Source organism: Muntiacus reevesi, chromosome 18, assembly GCF_963930625.1.
Source record: "Muntiacus reevesi chromosome 18, mMunRee1.1, whole genome shotgun sequence".
NCBI lineage: Eukaryota > Metazoa > Chordata > Mammalia > Artiodactyla > Cervidae > Muntiacus > Muntiacus reevesi.
The window spans coordinates 23973558-23991928 of NC_089266.1; the positions used below are offsets into that span (position 1 = coordinate 23973558).

Below are 18371 nucleotides of genomic sequence, written 5' to 3' on the forward strand. Positions count from 1 at the left end.
AACATGTGCTCTCTGAATCCATCTTTGAAATGGGTAACTAACTCAGTAGTTTTCAGAGAATTCAATGCTTATACTTCTATAGTGAAAGTGCTTTATAATCTGTGAACCATCCCAGATGTAGCTGCCTAACTCCAAACATGTGATGGATTCGACCTCATCAAATGAGTTATCAGTCGGCCTTGTTCTTCGTTGTACAAGGACCAATGACTTGCCCACTAGATTAGCAGGATCTTCTAGGGAGTCAAGAATTTGAGTCAACGCCTCTGTCCCACAGCTAGAACAACGTACTAGAACTCCAACTCAGTGCTTGTCTTTAGACCCCTTTTAAGGGGTCTTCGCACTATGGGTCGTTTACTAAAGGGGCGAGGTTATCACGCTGCCACCCCAGGATAAGTGAATTATTAACTCTGGTGTGATGCCTCAAAATGTGCAAGCTTAAAAACTCCCCAAGGTGATGCTGGGGGTAAACCAACGTTCGAAAATCAAAGACGTTGGTTAAAAGAGATTGGCGAACACTAGAAACTGAGGCGTCTCTGAAAAGCAAAACTAAGCTGCGTGGGAAGTTAGGCGGGGGAAGAGCAGACAGAGGAAAACGGTGTTTGTATCGTCGCAAAAATCACTAATTATGCCACATCACTCATATCCCCAACGTCCCACCACCTTCGTGGCAACCCATTCACACGACTTGCACACAACAAGGGGCGCAACGACCCCTGACTGGCAAAGGGCCCAGCGCCGGGCCCTCAAGGAGCGGAAGCTGGGAGACCGGTTTCCGCTGCCAGCACCCAAGATGGCGGCACGAGCGTCCACACCAGGCGAAACACATGCTCTGTGCCCTACCTCGGCCTCTCAGGTCTCACTGGACTTTTGCAAGTCACCGTGGGAACCCTCAATGGGGGGACTCCGCGCTCCGGCGGTGATACCATCTCCCAGTCCTAAGCCCTTATACCCGTCAAAGAATGCACTGGAAGCGCACAGCCTGTTTACATCACTCCATGCCCAGGCTGTAATACCGTCTGCGGCCAAAGCACGGCCGAGGGGTCCCAAACGCCGGGCGTTGTGGCCTTCGCCCCACTTATTGGTGGGCCCACGCCGTGAGGCGGGCCTACATGCCTATTGGGCCATGGACCATGTCAGTCTTGAGAAACCGGTAAAGGGAGAAGGAGGCATACTCAGTTATTGGGCTCTCTTTACTATCCGTCAAAGCGACATCCGGCGACGGCCACCATCTCGGCTCTTTGATTGGAGAAACGTATTCCCGGGGAGGACTCGGAGGGCGGGCTTCCGAGTGAGGTGGAAGGAGGGGGCGGGGAGGGAAGCGGAGGCTGGCGAGCTCTAGGCCGGCCGGCGCTGGCGGCTGCAAGGCCTGGACTTGGGCTGAGGGCTTGCTGTGGTGGCAGCGGCGGACGCCGAGCTCAGCAGCGGGTATCAAGCACCTTTCTTTCCCTAACGGGAGGGGCACAGCCCCGCGGGACCGAGGCTTACAGAGTGAAGGGCGGCGGGGTGGAGCTGAGGGGCAGGAGGCGGGAGCGGGCGGCCGAGCGGGGTTTACCTCGGGGCCGGGCCCAGGGCCTGGCAGGGAGGGGCCGAAAGGCCGTGGAGAATTCCAGCTCCGGGGTGGGTTGGACTGGGGAGGGCTGAGGGCCTGAGAAGGCGTGGTGTTAAGCCCATGCTTGGGAGCGGGGTGGGGCCATAGGGGCGGAGGGCGGGGTGGGGTTTGGCCGTCCGGGTGGGTCAAGGCCAGGAAAGTAGCACTTGTTCGCTGCTGCCCAGAAGGCTAGAAGCCGAGGCGCCAGGAGCGGCATGGCGACTTGGTCCCAGCCGGACTCGGGTATCCGGGGCAGGGTGGGACCGGGCTCAGACCTGGCATTACTCGATCTTTAAGGGACCTCGTCCTGTTTCTGGAACTTAATTGCTCTTGGGAGGTTTTTAGTAGTAAATTGCGTGAGAACTGGAGGGTAGTGTAAGCAGGAATTCTGGGTCGCAATTATGTTTACTCTAGCCAGATAAGGGGTGTGTGTGTCTGTCTGTCTTTGGGTGGGTGTGCGTTTGTCTTTTTCCCTTTAGGATGAAGTTGGTAGGTGGGTCATAGCTTTGGAGATCAGAGGGCTATGTCTTGGTTTATAAGGTTAATGGAAGCTCAAAAGTAGAGACTGGAACCGAAAGGCAGGTTTACTCCCTCCCCACTTGGCTGGCTGGGTTGAAGACTTGGCCATAGCCCTCTACTTTGGATCAGAAGGTCACATGAATGAAAATAAAACATGCGTATTCAAATTCTGGACGGAATAATCCTGTCACAGACCCCTTCCCATCCCGCCAGTACCCTCACTTTTTTTTTTTTTTTATGTGAAGGTAATAGGAAAGAGAAATCAGAGTTTTTAAGTTGGGAAAACAAAAGATGTCATTCTTTTCTGTGGTGTTGTCCTTTCACACTCCCACGCATTAATAAATTCTCCTCTTAAGAACTTGAAGGGACAAGAATTATAGGCAGTTTTATCCTGAGAGATGGGAAACAAACTTTCTTTTAAGATAGGAAATGGACTTCTCATGCTAAAAATAGAAGCTGGGTAGTGTGTAATGGGGTGGGGGAGGGTTGGTAAATCAGATAACATGTAAAATATTTTGGATGCCCTGGGCATTATCTGCTTATCCAAAATGAGCTACCTTTTAGAGCATCACAAAATTAATATCCAGATATTGAGATCCCTTGTGACCAGTACCTTCCTTTCATAGTTGTTCTATCCATACAGGATTTTGTGGTTTTTCTGGGAGTGTAATAACTGGATTTATTTTTTAACAAAGAGATAAAAGTGGCCTTTTAATATGTTTCCTACCTTCTGCCTTGATCCTGGTATGAAAATTATAGAACCTTATCCTGTTGCTTTTGTTATTCCTGTTTCAGGTTTCTCTGGAAACCCCCCTGGTAAGTGTGGAGGAGGCGGGACACTCTGACCCAAGACAAAAGGCCTGTAGCTCCAGCCAAAGAAAATAAACCTTAGGAAGGAGAAGGAGAAAAAAAAAACCATCAGCTGTTTCTGAGAACAGCCTGCAGTGGAATCTACAGAATCTACAGAGAGGACAACTAATGTGAGTGAGGAAGTGACTGTATGTGGACTGTGGAGACAGTAAGTCACGTGGGCCTTGAGGGCCTGGACTGGGTTAGCAACAGTTGTACTTTCAGAGGTGAGGTGTCAAGAAGGGAAAAGTGAATGTGGTCTGGAGTGTGGCCTTGGCTCCAAGGGGTGTGTTTTCCTCTGAGGCCGTCAGGGAGCTCAGCCCCTGTGTTCTGCCAGGGTGGGGTACAGGGTTTGGCACTGAGGCGGGTGACTTGCTGGCTGGAGCAGCAGAGCAGTGGCCTTGATTTGTCTTTCAGAAGATTTAAAAACCAAAACACATAAACATTCTGGTCCTTCAGCAATGCTTTCTCTGAAGAAATACTTAACGGAAGGACTCCTCCAGTTCACCATTCTGCTCAGTTTGATTGGGGTGCGGGTGGACGTGGATACTTACCTGACCTCACAGCTCCCCCCGCTCCGGGAGATCATCCTGGGGCCCAGTTCTGCCTATACTCAGACCCAGTTCCACAACCTGAGGAACACCTTGGATGGCTATGGTATCCACCCCAAGAGCATAGACCTGGACAATTACTTCACTGCCCGGCGACTCCTCAATCAGGTGAGGGCCCTGGACAGGTTCCAGGTGCCAACTACTGAGGTTAACGCCTGGCTGGTCCACCGGGATCCAGAGGGGTCTGTCTCTGGCAGCCAGCCCAGCTCAGGCCTCGCCCTCGAGAGTTCCAGTGGTCTTCAAGATGTGACAGGCCCAGACAACGGGGTGCGAGAAAGCGAAACGGAGCAGGGATTCAGTGAAGATTTGGAGGATTTGGGAGCTGTAGCCCCTCCAGTCAGTGGAGACTTAACCAAAGAGGTTAGTGGCAATGTGGAGGGGTGGGTGGGAAGGGCCTGGGGTTGGGGGGTGGTTTGGGCTGGTCCTGAAGGAGTATGGTGGTTGTACTAAGCCCTGTAAAGAACCAGAGAGGTTCCAAGGAGTTTCGAGCATTGATCTTGGTTAGGAATGGGCTGGATTGTCCGACTAGAATCGACCCACCTCTAAATGTACTGTCAGGGCAGTGGGAGGTTCCTAGAACATGCCTGTGTGTTTACTGCTTGGATTTCAACATGAGTCCTAGAGGCCTGGGGTGGGGGAGGGAGTCATGTTGTGATGGGCTTTGATGCGCTGTATATCTGTTGCTAAGACACAGATATTTTGTGGACTGTTGCCTTGTACCTCCCCCCACATCAAAACACACATACATATCCTAAAGTTCTCCTCCTTTGTGGTCAGGCCTGTTGTTGTTGTAAGGTCCTGATAAGGCGGCTCTCCTGGGCCTGAGCCAGGGGGTAGATTTAGATAGTTATTCTTGGCCAGGAGAGGGCCAGGCTCCCATTCTTTGCTAAAGGCCCACTGCAGGGAGTAGGGACGGGAGGGCTGGAAGCTAGAAGAGAAACTGCATTCTGCTGCTGAAGTCAGCTTGCTTTGAACTGTCAGAGATCTGAACTCCTGACGAGTGGCTGACATTCTGTTCTGGAAAGAAGGTGATGCAGTTGCTTTTAAGAGTGTTAAAGAGCTTCTGCTGCCCCTGCTCCGCCAGTGTGATAGGATGGCTTTGAACTCTGCTTTTGACCCTGTCTTGCCACGCAGTCTTAAGGAGCTTGGGAAAAGGTCTGCTTTGCTTGCCTGGCTGTTAGGGAAAGAGGGGTTGCACTGGGCTGGGTTTTCCAGGGCTGAGTCTTGAAGCAAGGGTGCATGGAGGGAGTGTTTGGGAAGAGGAGGGTGTGGAGATGCGTTGAAACTTTTATAGAAGCTGTAGAACTTGACTCTGTCTACCAATCAGACCAGGTTTTGCCTCCCATCCTACCTTGAAGTCTGTTCCTGAGTTCAGGTCTCTGAATGTTAGTGACTGTCAAATCATGTAGTGACTGTCAAATCATGTGGCTTCCTCTGGGCCCATGGTCCTCAACTGGGGATGATTTTGTGGTATCAGGGGACATGTGGCACTGTCTAGAGACAGTTTTGGTTGTCACAACTGGAAAAGGTGTAATTGGGATCTAGTGGGGAGAGGCACGGGATACTGCTGAATTTCCTAAAAAGCACAGGACAGCCCCTAAGTAACAGATTGACCTGCCCCAAATGTCCATCGTGCCAGGGTTGCTCTGTGCTGAGCTGGCTTATACTAGCTCTACTTTGAGGGAGACTAGAATTATCTGAGCCAGGGGGCCATGAGCACTCCTTGCCTTGCAGTGCCTCTTTTCTGAGATTCTTACAGTGCCACCTCTCTCTTCTTCCTCTGTTCTTTTCCTTCAAATGGGCTCCAGTCTGGCCCAGTGGTCTGAAGAAGTGTGCCTCCCAGCCTCCTCTTCCATCCTCCCACCCCATGGTAGCTTCTCAAGGGGTGGGTATAATTGGGCTTGGGAACTCTGCTTCTGGGAACCCTGCAGGCGTAGCTTCATTCCTCTTCCTGCAGGAAGCTCTCCTGGGATGGGATGGGACGTTTTCTTTTTTTGGGGGGGGGATGGGACGTTTTCAATGTAATTGGATGGGTTGGAACTTTGACCCTGCTGCCCTGCATTTCTTGGCCTTCATGAAGTTCGTTCTTTTCCTGACACCAGGCCTTCACTGCTTCCTTTGGAGGTTGAGGGTGGGTCAGCATTAGGGGCCCAGGCTGGGTGTGGGGGAAGGGAGGATTATTGTGTCTAGAACAACATTTCCTCAGCAACTCAGGGATAAAAATACCCAGGTCCAGAGCATGTGACAGGCACTGCTGGAGCTGGTATTATCCCCGGGGTGGCAGCACTCCCCTGCTGCCAGGCCTATTCGATGGACAGCTATAGCCCAGGCCCTTGTCAGGGATAGGATTCCCCTCGAGGTTGGCACTCTGCCCAGAGGGGGGGTGGCCTGTGTACAGCTCTTAGCAGGCGAGGAGGAGCAGTCTGTGACCGTGGAGAACATACTGTCCCTGACCTGACCTTAGGTGCAAGGGGAGCAGCAGTGAGGATGGGAGCCAGAACTGTGACCCTGATTTTGTCAGGGTCTTATTTTCTGCTTTATAGATGTGAGCTGGGGCTCAGGCAGAGAATGCTCTTGAAAACAGCTGGGGTTAAGGGCGGGGGGGTGTTTTTGTGTCCAGGACTTTGCAGAGCACCCTTCAGTGCTGGCCTTCAGGCTCCTGTCTCCCTCTTGCCTAGGCCGGGCCAGCGCCGTGACATCCCTGCATATGTGTGGATGGCTTCCCCCTTCCTCTCATCTGGCCTGCTCTAGGGTGACAAAGCCCCTGGTTCCCAGTGGATCTGGGCTCACTGGGTTCCTGCCCAGCCTAGCTTTGATCCTTGGTCTTGAGGATGACTGGCCACAGCCCTACAGAGGAATGGGAAAACTCCTTCCACTTCCAGGGAAGAACTTAGATTCCCAGGGAAGCTGCGGGAGGAGTGTCTGTCCAGTCCTGAGTGGGCTGGGTAAGCAGGATGCGACAGGAGGGAGAGTGGCACCCCTTCCCCCCAGGGCTCTCTCACTGCGCCACCCTGGCTGGCTGACTGGGCTGGGTGGGGCTGCCCGCCCCTGGGTGCGTCTCCTTGAGGAGACGGAGGCGGCCCAGGGATGGGCTGGTTCCTTGCGGCAGCTTCTCCAGCTGCCCTGGTGCAGAGATTGGCTCCCGGCTGCAGCTAGGTAACAGGCGGTGGGAGGGGATTGGCTCCTTCCGCATCTCCAGCGGAGACTTGGGGGAGGAGATTGGCTCTCGTCGCAGCCTAGGTAACGACAGTGGGAGGGGATTGGCTCTTTCCGCAGCCCAGCTGCTGACCTGGGGGAGGGGATTGGCTCTCTGCAGCCTCAGCAGTGACCTGCGGGGTGGGAGGGGGAGGGGATTGGCTCCTTGCTGCAGCCTAGGTAACAAGTTTGGGGGGCATGGGAAGGGGGAGAAAGGGAGGAGCGGGAGGATAGGCCCAGGAGGGAGCTTGCTTTCCTCTGCAGCTTGAGCACGGAGCATGGGGTGGGAGTCCCATCTCACTGCAGCCTCTGCGGTGAGCTCAGGGTGGGGGCTGCCAGGCGCCTGAGTGGAACTGGGGTTGTGAGGTGGGAGGGGGCTGCTTCAGGATGGAGAAAGGGGGCTGGGCTGGGCCGCCCAGGCAGCAGCACGGGCGGGGCACCCTCCTTGGGCCCCTCGGAGCTAGCAAGGGGCCACCCTTCCAGCCTGGTTTGCTCCTTGAGAGCCACGAGCTCCTTGGAGCCCCCTGTCCGGCTGCCCGGCACCAGCTGCCCTGGGGCTCATCTCGCAGACCATGACCCGTCTGGACCGCAGCTCTCACAGTGGTGGGGGCCATGCCAAAGGGAGCCAGCCCCTTAACTCTTTGGTGGCTGGTCACCGGGTGGCCCAGCCCCCCTCTGCTTCTGGGTCCAGGGCTTCTGTTCAGGTTGGTGTGTGTGGGGAGACTGGGGGGTGGGGGAGACACCTGGGAGGTCTTAGAATTAGGGTTACGGTGGGAACGAGATGCCCTGTCAGAGCTAGGGAGGTGGGTCTAAGCTCTAAGCTAAGGATAATGCTTTATGGAAAGTATCTGCCTTTTAACATCTGAGCGGAAGGCAGCAATTCAGGGTTTCTTCAGCCACATGCATGTATAGGAAATCCAAATGTCTCTTATTTATTGGGGTTGTATGCTGGTATGCTGGGTGGCAATGGGGGTGGCAGTTGGAGCAGGAACTGATCAGGAGGCGCCAGGGTAGAGTGGGAGGGAGGCATTTCGGTGCCCAAGGCGGCAGTTGTGGCTGGGCGGTGATGGGGGCTCTGTCCTTGAGTGGGTGACTGATGGCAGGCAGTGAGTCCTGGGGTGTGGTAAGGGAGCGAGCACTGGGGTGAGGGGGCATTGTGGGGCTGGCCTTGGCAGGGGTGGGGTGCCTAGTGAGGATCATCTGACCGCTTGAGGCTCTCCGGGGATTGAGGCGGCTTGCTGGGATCAGCTGAGAGTGGGCATTCTAGCAGGGATGGATCTTGAGGTGAGCCTGGGCTAAGAGTTGTGGGTGTGCATCCGTACTCCTGCCTCAGCTAGGGAAAGGGGGAATGGTTGTAGGAAGGGCTGGAGGTAGCCTGTAGTTGTCATTGGTTGCATCAGGTGGTTGCAAATGCAGGGATTTTCCTCTCCAGCCCACCCCACCCCTTTATGCAAATACAATGGCACCATAAGCTGATGCAAGCCTGGCCACTGCGAAGCAACTCTGCCTCACAGTTCACCCTTGCTTGCCATGGCCATCTTTCTCCAAAGCAGCTTTTAAGGGATTCCTGTTCCTAAAATGAGAGCTGTCTTCTGCTTTGCCCTTCCTTCTTAAGTTGTAGTGAGATTGCCCTGCCTTTTGGCCTGGCTGTGTGTCTGGTCCAGATCCTAAGCACACAGGCTAGTGTGGTGATAGTCATGCTAGAGGTTTTTGCTATCTCTCTTTTTGTTTTGGAGGCTGGTGTCTGGAAATAGATGAATGAAACCTTGCTGGTATGGAGGGGACAGCAGTAGAAGCTGGCAGGGGTAGATTGGGAGTGACCCCACCCAGGAGTAGTTGGGGTGATGCTTGGAGGGACTTCTAAGGGGCAGGAGAGGGAGGGGCCCCTGGACCCCAGAGCTAAAGTCATGGTGCTCTATCTTTCAGGACATAGATCTGATTGACATCCTTTGGCGACAGGATATTGACCTGGGGGCTGGGCGTGAGATTTTTGACTACAGTCATCGCCAGAAGGAGCAGGATGTGGATAAGGAACTGCAAGATGGAGCAGAGCAAGAGGACACATGGCCAGGCGAGGGTGCAGAAGCTCTGGCAAGAAACCTGCTAGTGGATGGAGAGACTGGGGAGAGCTTCCCTGCACAGGTACTCCCACCTCTGCCTACTTCTAGAAACTTCTTTTTAGAGAAGGCAGTGTGTGTCTATGGGATGGGCCTGAATGTATATCTCGGGTTGGGATCTCAGTGATGGGATCTCATATCATCAAGTCACAGTGGTGGCTGAGGAAGTGGGAGTGGAAGAGCCGCAGCAGCAGTGGAGGGACCACACCTTATAAAGAACAGCACGCGGGAGGCAGAGCACCTAGTGGCTGTCCGCTTGCATCAGAACCCTCCCACTCTCTCTCTTCTCCCCTGGAGTTTGGGGCTTGCGGCCAGCCGATAGCCTGGGGACATAGGGAGAGTGTAGCCCTACGACCACACAAGGCCTCCTTCCAGCTTTCCCTTGGAAAGGCTGGGGAAGGGGCTTTGGCCCACAGGCAGCCAAGGCCTGGGTCAGTCAGACTTAACAGTTGCTGTTGCCACAGGTGCCTGGTGGGGAGGACCAGACAGCCCTGTCCTTGGAAGAGTGCCTTAGGCTGCTGGAGGCCACCTGCCCCTTTGGGGAGAATGCTGAGGTGAGCAGGACTCTAGGGAGAGCCCACTGAGCCAGTAGGGTAGCCTGCACATGGTGTGTCTCTGTGGCTGCCCAGTGGGCCAGCTTTTGGTGTTGGCCCTCTCCTGGCTGCTGGGGGTGAGTTCAGAGGAAGGAAGATACAGAGCCTCAGGCGGTAGTCTTGGGAGGAAGGCAGGTGGTCTTTCCTCCTCCCCTGTTAAACCTTCTGTGTTTTGCCCTAGTTTCCGGCAGACATTTCCAGCATAACAGAAGCAGTGCCTAGTGAGAGTGAGCCCCCAGGTCTTCAGAACAACCTTTTGTCTCCTCTCCTGACTGGGACAGAGTCACCATTTGATTTGGAACAGCAGTGGCAAGATCTCATGTCCATCATGGAAATGCAGGTAGGATTATCAGAACCAGACACAAACCTGTCGGACTTTGCGTGGGGTATCTTCATTTTCAGTTGCTTTTCCACTTCTGGGTAAAGAGTAACACCTTTCTGATTCATAAGGAAAGTGGGGATACCGAGCTGTAACTGTCCAGGTGTCTCATTGGGGCAGTAGTGGGTGGAGTCAGGATTGGGGTTTGGGAAAAGCAGCCCTGGAATTGAGGCTTCTAAAGCAGGCCTGTCTCCTAGGTGCACCTTCTTCCTTTTCTTCAGGCAGGTAATCACTTGGCTAGGTGTTTCCTAGATTTAGCATTAAAACAGGCTGACATTCCTGCAGTCCTTTGCAGCCACTGTCATGTCACTTGGGCCTCACATCATCTCGCCAGCCCTTTGATTATTTTAAAGGTGAGGACACTGAAGCTCAGAGAGAGGCTGAGTGAAATGCTTCTGGTCTTACAGCAAGTGGCGCAGCTAGGCTGGCTCACTGCAGGGCCAGGTGTTCTCTTCACTGTGCTGATTTCTCAGTGTTAGGAGCTTTTGTCCTCTCCCTCCATGATGGGGGAGTCTGGCCAGAGGTGACCGGGAGCCCATCAGTTCTGCCTTGGGGGGAGTCCACAGGGAGGAACCCATCTCTGCCAGGCCTGGTGGATCAAGTGGGCTCTGGTTTCCCATCTCTTGCATTTATACCCAGGCAGCCATGCCTGTGTTGGGTGCCTGCTAGTGTGAGCCCCCCGCCACACCAGGGGAGGGAATCTGCGCAGAGTGAACGGTGACGGTCGTCTCTCCTCCCAGGCCATGGAAGTGAACACATCAACAAGTGAAATCCTGTATAATGCCCCTCCAGGAGACCCACTGAGCACCAACTACAGCCTTGCCCCCAACACTCCCATCAATCAGAATGTCAGCCTGCATCAGGCATCCCTAGGGGGCTGCAGCCAGGACTTCTCACTCTTCAGCCCGGAGGTGGAGAGCCTGCCTGTGGCCAGTAGTTCCACGCTGCTCCCGCTGGTCCCCAGCAATTCCACCAGCCTCAACTCCACCTTTGGTTCCACCAACCTGGCGGGGCTCTTCTTTCCACCACAGCTCAATGGCACGGCCAATGACACAGCTGGCCCTGAGCTACCTGATCCGCTGGGGGGTCTATTAGATGAAGCCATGCTGGATGAAATCAGCTTGATGGACCTGGCCATTGAAGAAGGCTTTAACCCAGTGCAGGCCTCCCAGCTCGAAGAAGAATTTGATTCTGACTCAGGCCTCTCCTTGGACTCCAGCCATAGCCCTTCCTCCCTGAGCAGCTCTGAAGGTAGTTCCTCTTCCTCCTCCTCTTCCTCCTCCTCTTCCTCTTCCTCTGCTTCTTCCTCAGCTTCTTCCTCCTTTTCTGAGGAAGGTGCGGTTGGCTATAGCTCTGACTCTGAGACCTTGGATCTGGAAGAGGCTGAGGGAGCTGTGGGCTACCAGCCTGAGTATTCCAAGTTCTGCCGCATGAGCTATCAGGACCCGTCTCAGCTCTCCTGCCTGCCCTACTTGGAGCACGTTGGGCACAACCACACGTACAACATGGCGCCCAGTGCCCTCGACTCTGCTGACTTGCCACCCCCCAGCACTCTCAAGAAGGGCAGCAAGGAGAAGCAGGCCGACTTCCTGGACAAGCAGATGAGCCGGGATGAGCATCGAGCCCGAGCCATGAAGATCCCGTTTACCAACGACAAGATCATCAACCTGCCTGTGGAGGAGTTCAACGAGCTGCTGTCCAAGTACCAGCTGAGTGAGGCCCAGCTGAGCCTCATCCGTGACATCCGGCGCCGCGGCAAGAACAAGATGGCGGCGCAGAACTGCCGCAAGCGCAAGCTGGACACCATCTTGAACCTGGAGCGGGACGTGGAGGACCTGCAGCGTGATAAAGCTCGGCTGTTGCGGGAAAAGGTGGAGTTCCTCCGGTCCCTGCGGCAGATGAAGCAGAAGGTCCAGAGCCTGTACCAGGAGGTGTTTGGGCGGCTGCGGGATGAGAACGGGCGGCCCTACTCGCCCAGTCAGTATGCGCTCCAGTATGCCGGGGACGGCAGCGTCCTCCTCATTCCCCGCACCTTGGCCGACCAGCAGGCCCGGCGGCAGGAGAGGAAGCCGAAGGACCGGAGAAAGTGAGCCTGGGGAGGAAGGGGGTTGATGCTCACCGAGATGGGAACTGGAGAAGGGCTGGGCCTGGACCTGGACCTACAGCGGGGACTTTAATGCCTTCTTATCTAATAGATCTTCACAGAGGGGACGACTGCGGGTCAGTGGACAGGACGAGGCAGGCGCTGTCTGGTTCAGCTTCCCCCGCTGAGGGGAGTGGAAGTGGCCAGACCGTTTGGGTGGACAGGGTCCTCACCCCTTCCCCTTTCCTTCAGGGGAAGGGTGGTGCTGGCATTGCTGGAAGCGGACAGATGGGAAGGAAGGGACTTGTGAGCGGAGGGGGAGGTAGTAGAAAGTCAGTCTCATTTCCTGGAAGGAAAGAAAGGAAGGAAGGAAGGGGAAGAAAAATCAAAGCGGGAAGAAAATCAAAGGGCAGGTTAAGTTGGCTCTGGCCAGGATTCCAGGCATCAGGTTTTAGGGGAGACTAGATCATTTGGTGTGAGTAAACCCCACTTCACCCCAGGGGAGGGGTGGAACACGGAGTGGGTTCTGGAAGGGGCTTCTGAACTCTCCTGCCCCTGCACTTTGGCATCCCTGAAGGGGAGCTCTTGGATGATATTTTCTTGAGGTTTCAGTCATAGGGGAGCCACTGGGACCCGACACTGACTTGAAGAGTTAGGATGAAACAGTAAACAGGCAAGGGTCACAGGCCCTGTGTTGCAGCAGCCCCAACCAAGCATGTCACTCAACTGCCCTGCCATCCATCTTCCTCTGTGCCCAGTCACCCCTGAGCCGAGGCTCCCACATCTCCATCAGAGCCTGCATGCGAATGCTGTTCTCCTCCTGCCCGTGTGCCCCCGCCCCTCACCGGCTGCCTGGAGTTCTTCTGCAGCTGGGGTGCTGGCAGTGCCCCCAGTGCTGGGCCTGCAGCCTCCTGGAAGCTGCTCTGAGGCAGGGGGATGATGTGGAGAAGCCAGGCAGTATTCAGCACAACATTGGGGAGTGACCCTTCCCTCAGGCCTCCCCTACCAACAACTGGGCTTGTCACTGGAAAGACAAAAAATGAAACCCAGCAACGATGACAAAAACTAGTCCTTTTAGAGTTTCTTGCGCTTTGATTTTTTTTTTTTTAGGGTTTGAGCCCTGTTTCACTTGTAGGGTCTAGAATGCTTGTGTTGAGTAAAAAGGAGATACCCCAATATTCAAAGCTGCTAAATGTTCTCTTTGCCATAAAGACTCCGTGTAACTGTGTGAACACTTGGGATTTTTCTCCTCTGTCCCGAGGTCTCTTGTCTGCTTTCTTTTTGGGTTTCTTTCTAGGAGAATGAGAAGTGCATGTAAGAGGGGCTGAGGGTACCCCTTCCCCAAGGCTATTGGCCACAGGAAGCTTCTCCATACCCCGGTTTAGCAAGGGCTTCTGGGCGGACTGCCTGGGGGAGGCAGAGAGGGGAGCGCCAAGGTGACCAGGTGGTTCCTGGGCCCGTGTCTTTGTTTCCTACTGCTGTCCCCACCTCTGCCTGGGTCTAGAGTACTGTCTGCCCCAGACTAACAGGAATGAGTTCAAGTGGGGGAAGCACTGATTCTCTTCCCCACTTGGAGGGGGAGGCATTCTAACTGAGCAGTAGGGATAGAAGGCATGAGCCTGGGAAGTGCTTTTATAAATTATTTCCTTGTAGATTTATTTTTAATTTATCTCTGTGATCTGCCAGGGAGAGGAGAGAGAGAGAAAGAAAGATGCTGTGAGCACATGACAAAATAAAATAAAATGAATGATTCATTCTCAAGTGCAATTTTTCCCTATTTTGAACATAGACTGAGTGTAAAGGAAATAGGCCCCAAGAGGAGAGCACTGACCATTGTGTGGCCAAGGCAAAGCTCTTATGGGAAGATGGGTGAAGAGTGGGGGAGGTTGACAATGCAGTCTTAAATACTGCGTTAAATCTTCCAAAAATGAGTTTATTACCTTTTTGTAGGGTTTGCCAGCTGAATCCTTTTAGAGGAAGGACTCAGTGTCCTCTGGCCTTTTTCTCATAGGACTAGGTGGGTTTTGTCATATGGCCCAGCTCCTTACTAGTCCCCTGCAGCAAACTACATTTTTAACATTGACTGTGCTGTTCTTTCTCTGGTGGTCCCACCTACCAGCTGGAGTGTAGTCACAGTGATGACAGTGATGATGGAAACCTGGGAGATCAACGGACCAGCACATGCCAAGCTCTTCATTTTACCAGCAGGGTCCCAGAACTAGAGAAACAGACAGTTTGTCCCCAGGGTTTAAGGCATTTGAAATCCTTTCCAGCTGAGGTGACCAGAATCTTCTCCCTCAAAGAAACAAAAGCGTATGAAGTGGTGGATGCTTTAAGGTACCAGATGGTTGTTAGAACTGCCTCATGCCCATCTATGGTAGGTACTTTACAAATGCCCAAGCAATAAACAGCCACTTGGCAGTCTCTGTGAGATTACCAGACAAGGTTTTGGGCTGGAGGCTGTGTTCTCCATGATGAAACCTGTGATCTGGAACTCCCCATGTACCACTGTGACCTGGTTCAGTGATGCTACTAGAGTTTATTCTGTGGGGTGGAATAGAATTCTGGGAATAAGGCTGAGCTCTTAATTTGTTTCAATTTACAATGGCTTCCCATCCCCTCCTCCCCCAACTCTAGTTGGAAGGGGTTGGTCAGTCCTATTAAATAAGAGCTGTTTCCTAAGGCAAAAAGAGAAGGCAGCAGAGGATGAAATGGTTAGATAGCATCACCGACTCAATGGACATGAATCATGAATTTGAGCAAACTGGGAGATAGTGGAGGATAGGGAAGCCTGGCATGCTGTAGTCCATGGGGTTGCAAAGAGTCGGACACAATTTAGTGACTGAACAACAACAAAATTGACTGTAAACCAAATAAAACAGATTTTGAAGGAAAAGGTTAAAAATTAAGTTGGAAAAACTGCTGATAAAAAAAAATATATAGAAAACTGTGACAAGTAAAATTCAGAGTAATGTCTTTGTATTTCTTCTAGAAACGTTTCTACATATTTTTGTTTAGTACACAATTAGGCTTTAACTTTAGTTTTGCAACTTTTTAAACAGATTTTTTTTTTTAAAGATTTTAAGAGAAAAATGCCTTACCTCCCCTTTGTTAATGTTGCTTCTGATCTGAGAAAGTATGTTTTGGTCACCCCCTTCCCTCATGTCCCCTTATGGAGAGATGTACAGCTGTGTCTGGGAGCTTGTGATTAGTTGGGGCTTTGGGCCAAGTTGGTCAGCACTGCTGTGGGGCTGACCTCTTTTTGCTGTTGGCAGGTGGAGTGGGTGTTCCAGCTTCAAGGCTTTTTCTGGCAGGAAGAAGATATGAGAACTCAAGTAAGGCCTCTGAAAGCTATTACACCTGAGACAGGAAGTGAGACAAGGTCCTAGAGTTCACAGGGAGATGAGTAGGCCTCAGGACCAAACTTCTGGGTGTCTTTTTGGGTAGGGGTCAAAAGCTTGCTTTGTCTTGACTTTAGTTCTAGGCGTCATTCAAACTGATTTTCCCACACATCTTTAATTACGTAAGGCAGTGGAAGTAGATCCTTTTTTTTTTTTTTTTTCAGGCTATGAGGTCTTGGTTCATCAATGGGGCGATCCAACCCTTACCCCCTGCATGGAGTCTTAATTGTTGGACCACCAGGAAAGTCCCAGATACATTGTTTCAGTCTCTGCCCCACATAAGGTCTTACTACTGAAACTAGGGCTATTTCAGTATCAATAAAATAGGTTTACAATAAAAATAGAAGGAAAAAAAAAAACAACCAAGGGGGAGAATAGAAATGTTCCAGTGTCAAGACCTGACCTTCATAGCTGACTCCTTGCTTGTCCTGGGGAAAGCTGAACAATTAAAAACAGCTGTTGAATGAGGAGGTACTTTCCATGGAGTCCTGTCTTAGGCTGCCTTCATCCCTGCTTTTACCACCCACAGCTACAGCAGACCTGCTCTTCAGGTCTGTTTGGCAAGTAGCTGGAAAAACAAGTGCCTTGTAGAAGTGTCTCCACCACCCTATTTTAACTCATCCAGTAGGGACTGACCTAGAGCAACAGCTTCAGAAGCTCAGACTAAATATATGGTTCTAGGGCATTGATGCTATGCATGTACTGAAAGGGGTACCAGGTTGGGATCTGCCTTCCTGGAAGTCATTTTCACAACCAAGTGTAGACATGCTCTAGCAAAATCCATGTGTTTGTCTACTGATTAGGATGAGTGGTTCAGCCTTCCTTTCCTATCCCTGATCTATCTGGGAAGTGAAAGGGACTCAGACCTTCAACTTGTCATTTTGGCAGTGTACCAAGCACCCTTTCACTTCCATGTCTCACACAGAGATGTCATTCTTTTCCTCTAGTTCTGAATCTTACAGTAGAGAAAGCATGTGGGACTGTGGGGATACGTGTGAAACTTAATGTGTGGTTTGAATTCCAGTCCTTGTATCTAGGACTTCTTTGAAAGTTCATGTCTGCCTGAATTAGTTGAGAAACATAAATCTAGTGTACAAGTTGTCTCCAGTGGAGGGAGAATATGGGTCCTTGCTGAAGAGGTGTATTTTCACAATCAGTAGGATAGAAACCCTTGTCTTCCTTTTTGAATGTGCAGACATATCAAGTCTTAAAGTTGGTTCTTTTCCAATCTAACTGTATAATGGAGTAGGTTGCATAGTATTTGTTACTAATTCCAGTTGCTGTTTCAACCAAGGAAATAAAATCTAGTTCATCTGGAGAGAGGGAGAAAAGACCCAAGAGTTGGGGCTCTGCCTTTTGTTTTAAACAAATTTAATGAGGCTAATTCAGTTGTCTTAACAAGCCTTCCAATCTTCAGCTAGGAGCTGAAGCAGTAACTGAAACTATAGGCCCATGTCCCAGAGCCAGGCCCCAAAGTAGCCCAGCCTCATCTGTGGCTATGCAACAGTAAACAGGGCAGGATTGGTCAAAGTCTACTAGGATTTTAAAATCCTCATGGCATGAACAGTAGCTTTGGTACTATCACAAACTATGCAAACCATCAAGGGTCAGAATGTAGACTCAGACTTGCTGGTGAATTAACACTAGCTATTAACAAAAACTAGTCGGCATATATTGTAAACTTAAATGTATTAGCTTTGCCTCAGAGTTCTGCCACCTAACTGGCCAAAGCCAAAAAAAAAAAAAAAAAAAAAGCCTTAGAAACACTCCTTGCTCTACTTGCTTCAAGCAGGGCCAACTATGCTTTTTGTCCCAGTAGGATGTTTGGGTTTTTTTTCAGATTTCATTTGCTTTCAATACCCATCAGTTTACTCAGGAGATGCTCAAGGCCAAGTCAATTAAAAGTCATACAAACGAGAAATAAACAACTCTGAACTCTGGCTAAGGAATTACTCTTAGAGAAAACCTTGCTGGACTGTCATACCAAGGTGATGTGCAGATCAGAGACTGATGGTTGTCTAAGGATCTTAAGCTCCTATATTAAACTTCTTACCACACACCAGAACATCAGGATGCTAAAAGAAAAGGTGAAGGAAGCCAAGACTTCCTTTTACTAAGTAAGCTGAGTGCTGGCCTGGTAGTGGTATTCTACTGGAGGGAAAACACTGAGCCTAGACTTAGTTCATTGCTATCGTTCTGAGTTTTAAATGAGAACATCTTTACGAGAAGGCTAACTTGCATGCACATCAGATTAATATGACTTGATCAGATAGATTTGATCTCAAACAGCCCAGCTCCATATGTAGTTCAGGATTTGGAGCCATGGCAGAAATTTGGATTTCACAGTTCCACCAAATTATTTTGATGCAGCAATTTCTTCTAGGATTCCCCCTCTAAGAGGAAAATAACTATACCTTATAATACAGATTCCCAGTGTCACAGACCATAGACTGTAAAAGTGTTGTGTACATATATGGTCAATGCTAACTACCCAAGGGTTAATATCAAGTTGAACTCCAGTCTTAATGAGTTCTGGAATATAAGATTACATCTGAAAATAAGTACTTAAAAACTCAACTATGAAAAATTACTTGGAGAAGAAATGGCAACCCACTCCAGTATTCTTGCCTGGAAAAATCCATGGACAGAGTCTGGCGGGCTGAAGTCCATGGGATTACATGACTGAGCATGTGTGCACGAGGGTGGAGGGAGATGGGTTGGTAGCAATAAACTGGTAGAACTAAAAAAAAAAAAAAGAAATTACTTATAATTGGTAGTTAAAACTTTCAAATGCCATTGGAAAGCAGAAAGTTACTCCTGAGCAGTACCATTTGAGTGTTTTTGTATTTATTAATTTGAAACTAAAGGCAGTAAAGGAGCAAGGTATTTTCTTTTGACTGGCTTTGCCAGTGTCAGACAATGATTCTGTCACCAATTAGCTAGCTCTCATTCTTCTGTAATGGTAACTAGGGCAACAACTTAATGTATCTCCTTAGCTCTTGGGCTAGAGGTCTGTGATGATGCAGTTTTGTCAAA

The 18371-nt window shown here is 51.1% G+C and overlaps 1 protein-coding gene across 4 annotated transcripts; it reads left to right on the forward strand.

The window, feature by feature from the left end:
• Window positions 1-1278: 1278 nt before the first annotated feature.
• NFE2L1 (NFE2 like bZIP transcription factor 1) lies at window positions 1279-15697 on the forward strand. Of its 4 annotated transcripts, none has more exons than XM_065910832.1 (6): window positions 1279-1425; window positions 2903-3927; window positions 8689-8904; window positions 9344-9433; window positions 9654-9812; window positions 10592-15697. In XM_065910832.1, the coding sequence occupies exons 2-6, from the start codon at window positions 3418-3420 to the stop codon at window positions 11939-11941; spliced, it is 2325 nt and encodes a 774-aa protein (XP_065766904.1). In that variant the 5' UTR covers window positions 1279-1425; window positions 2903-3417; the 3' UTR covers window positions 11942-15697. The 4 variants fall into 4 exon arrangements, with proteins under 4 accessions (XP_065766904.1, XP_065766903.1, XP_065766905.1 ...); XM_065910831.1 differs by lacking the exon at window positions 1279-1425 and adding an exon at window positions 1705-1831; XM_065910833.1 differs by lacking the exon at window positions 1279-1425 and adding an exon at window positions 1705-1831 and having other exon boundaries at window positions 8722-8904.
• The last annotated feature ends 2674 nt before the right edge of the window (window positions 15698-18371 follow it).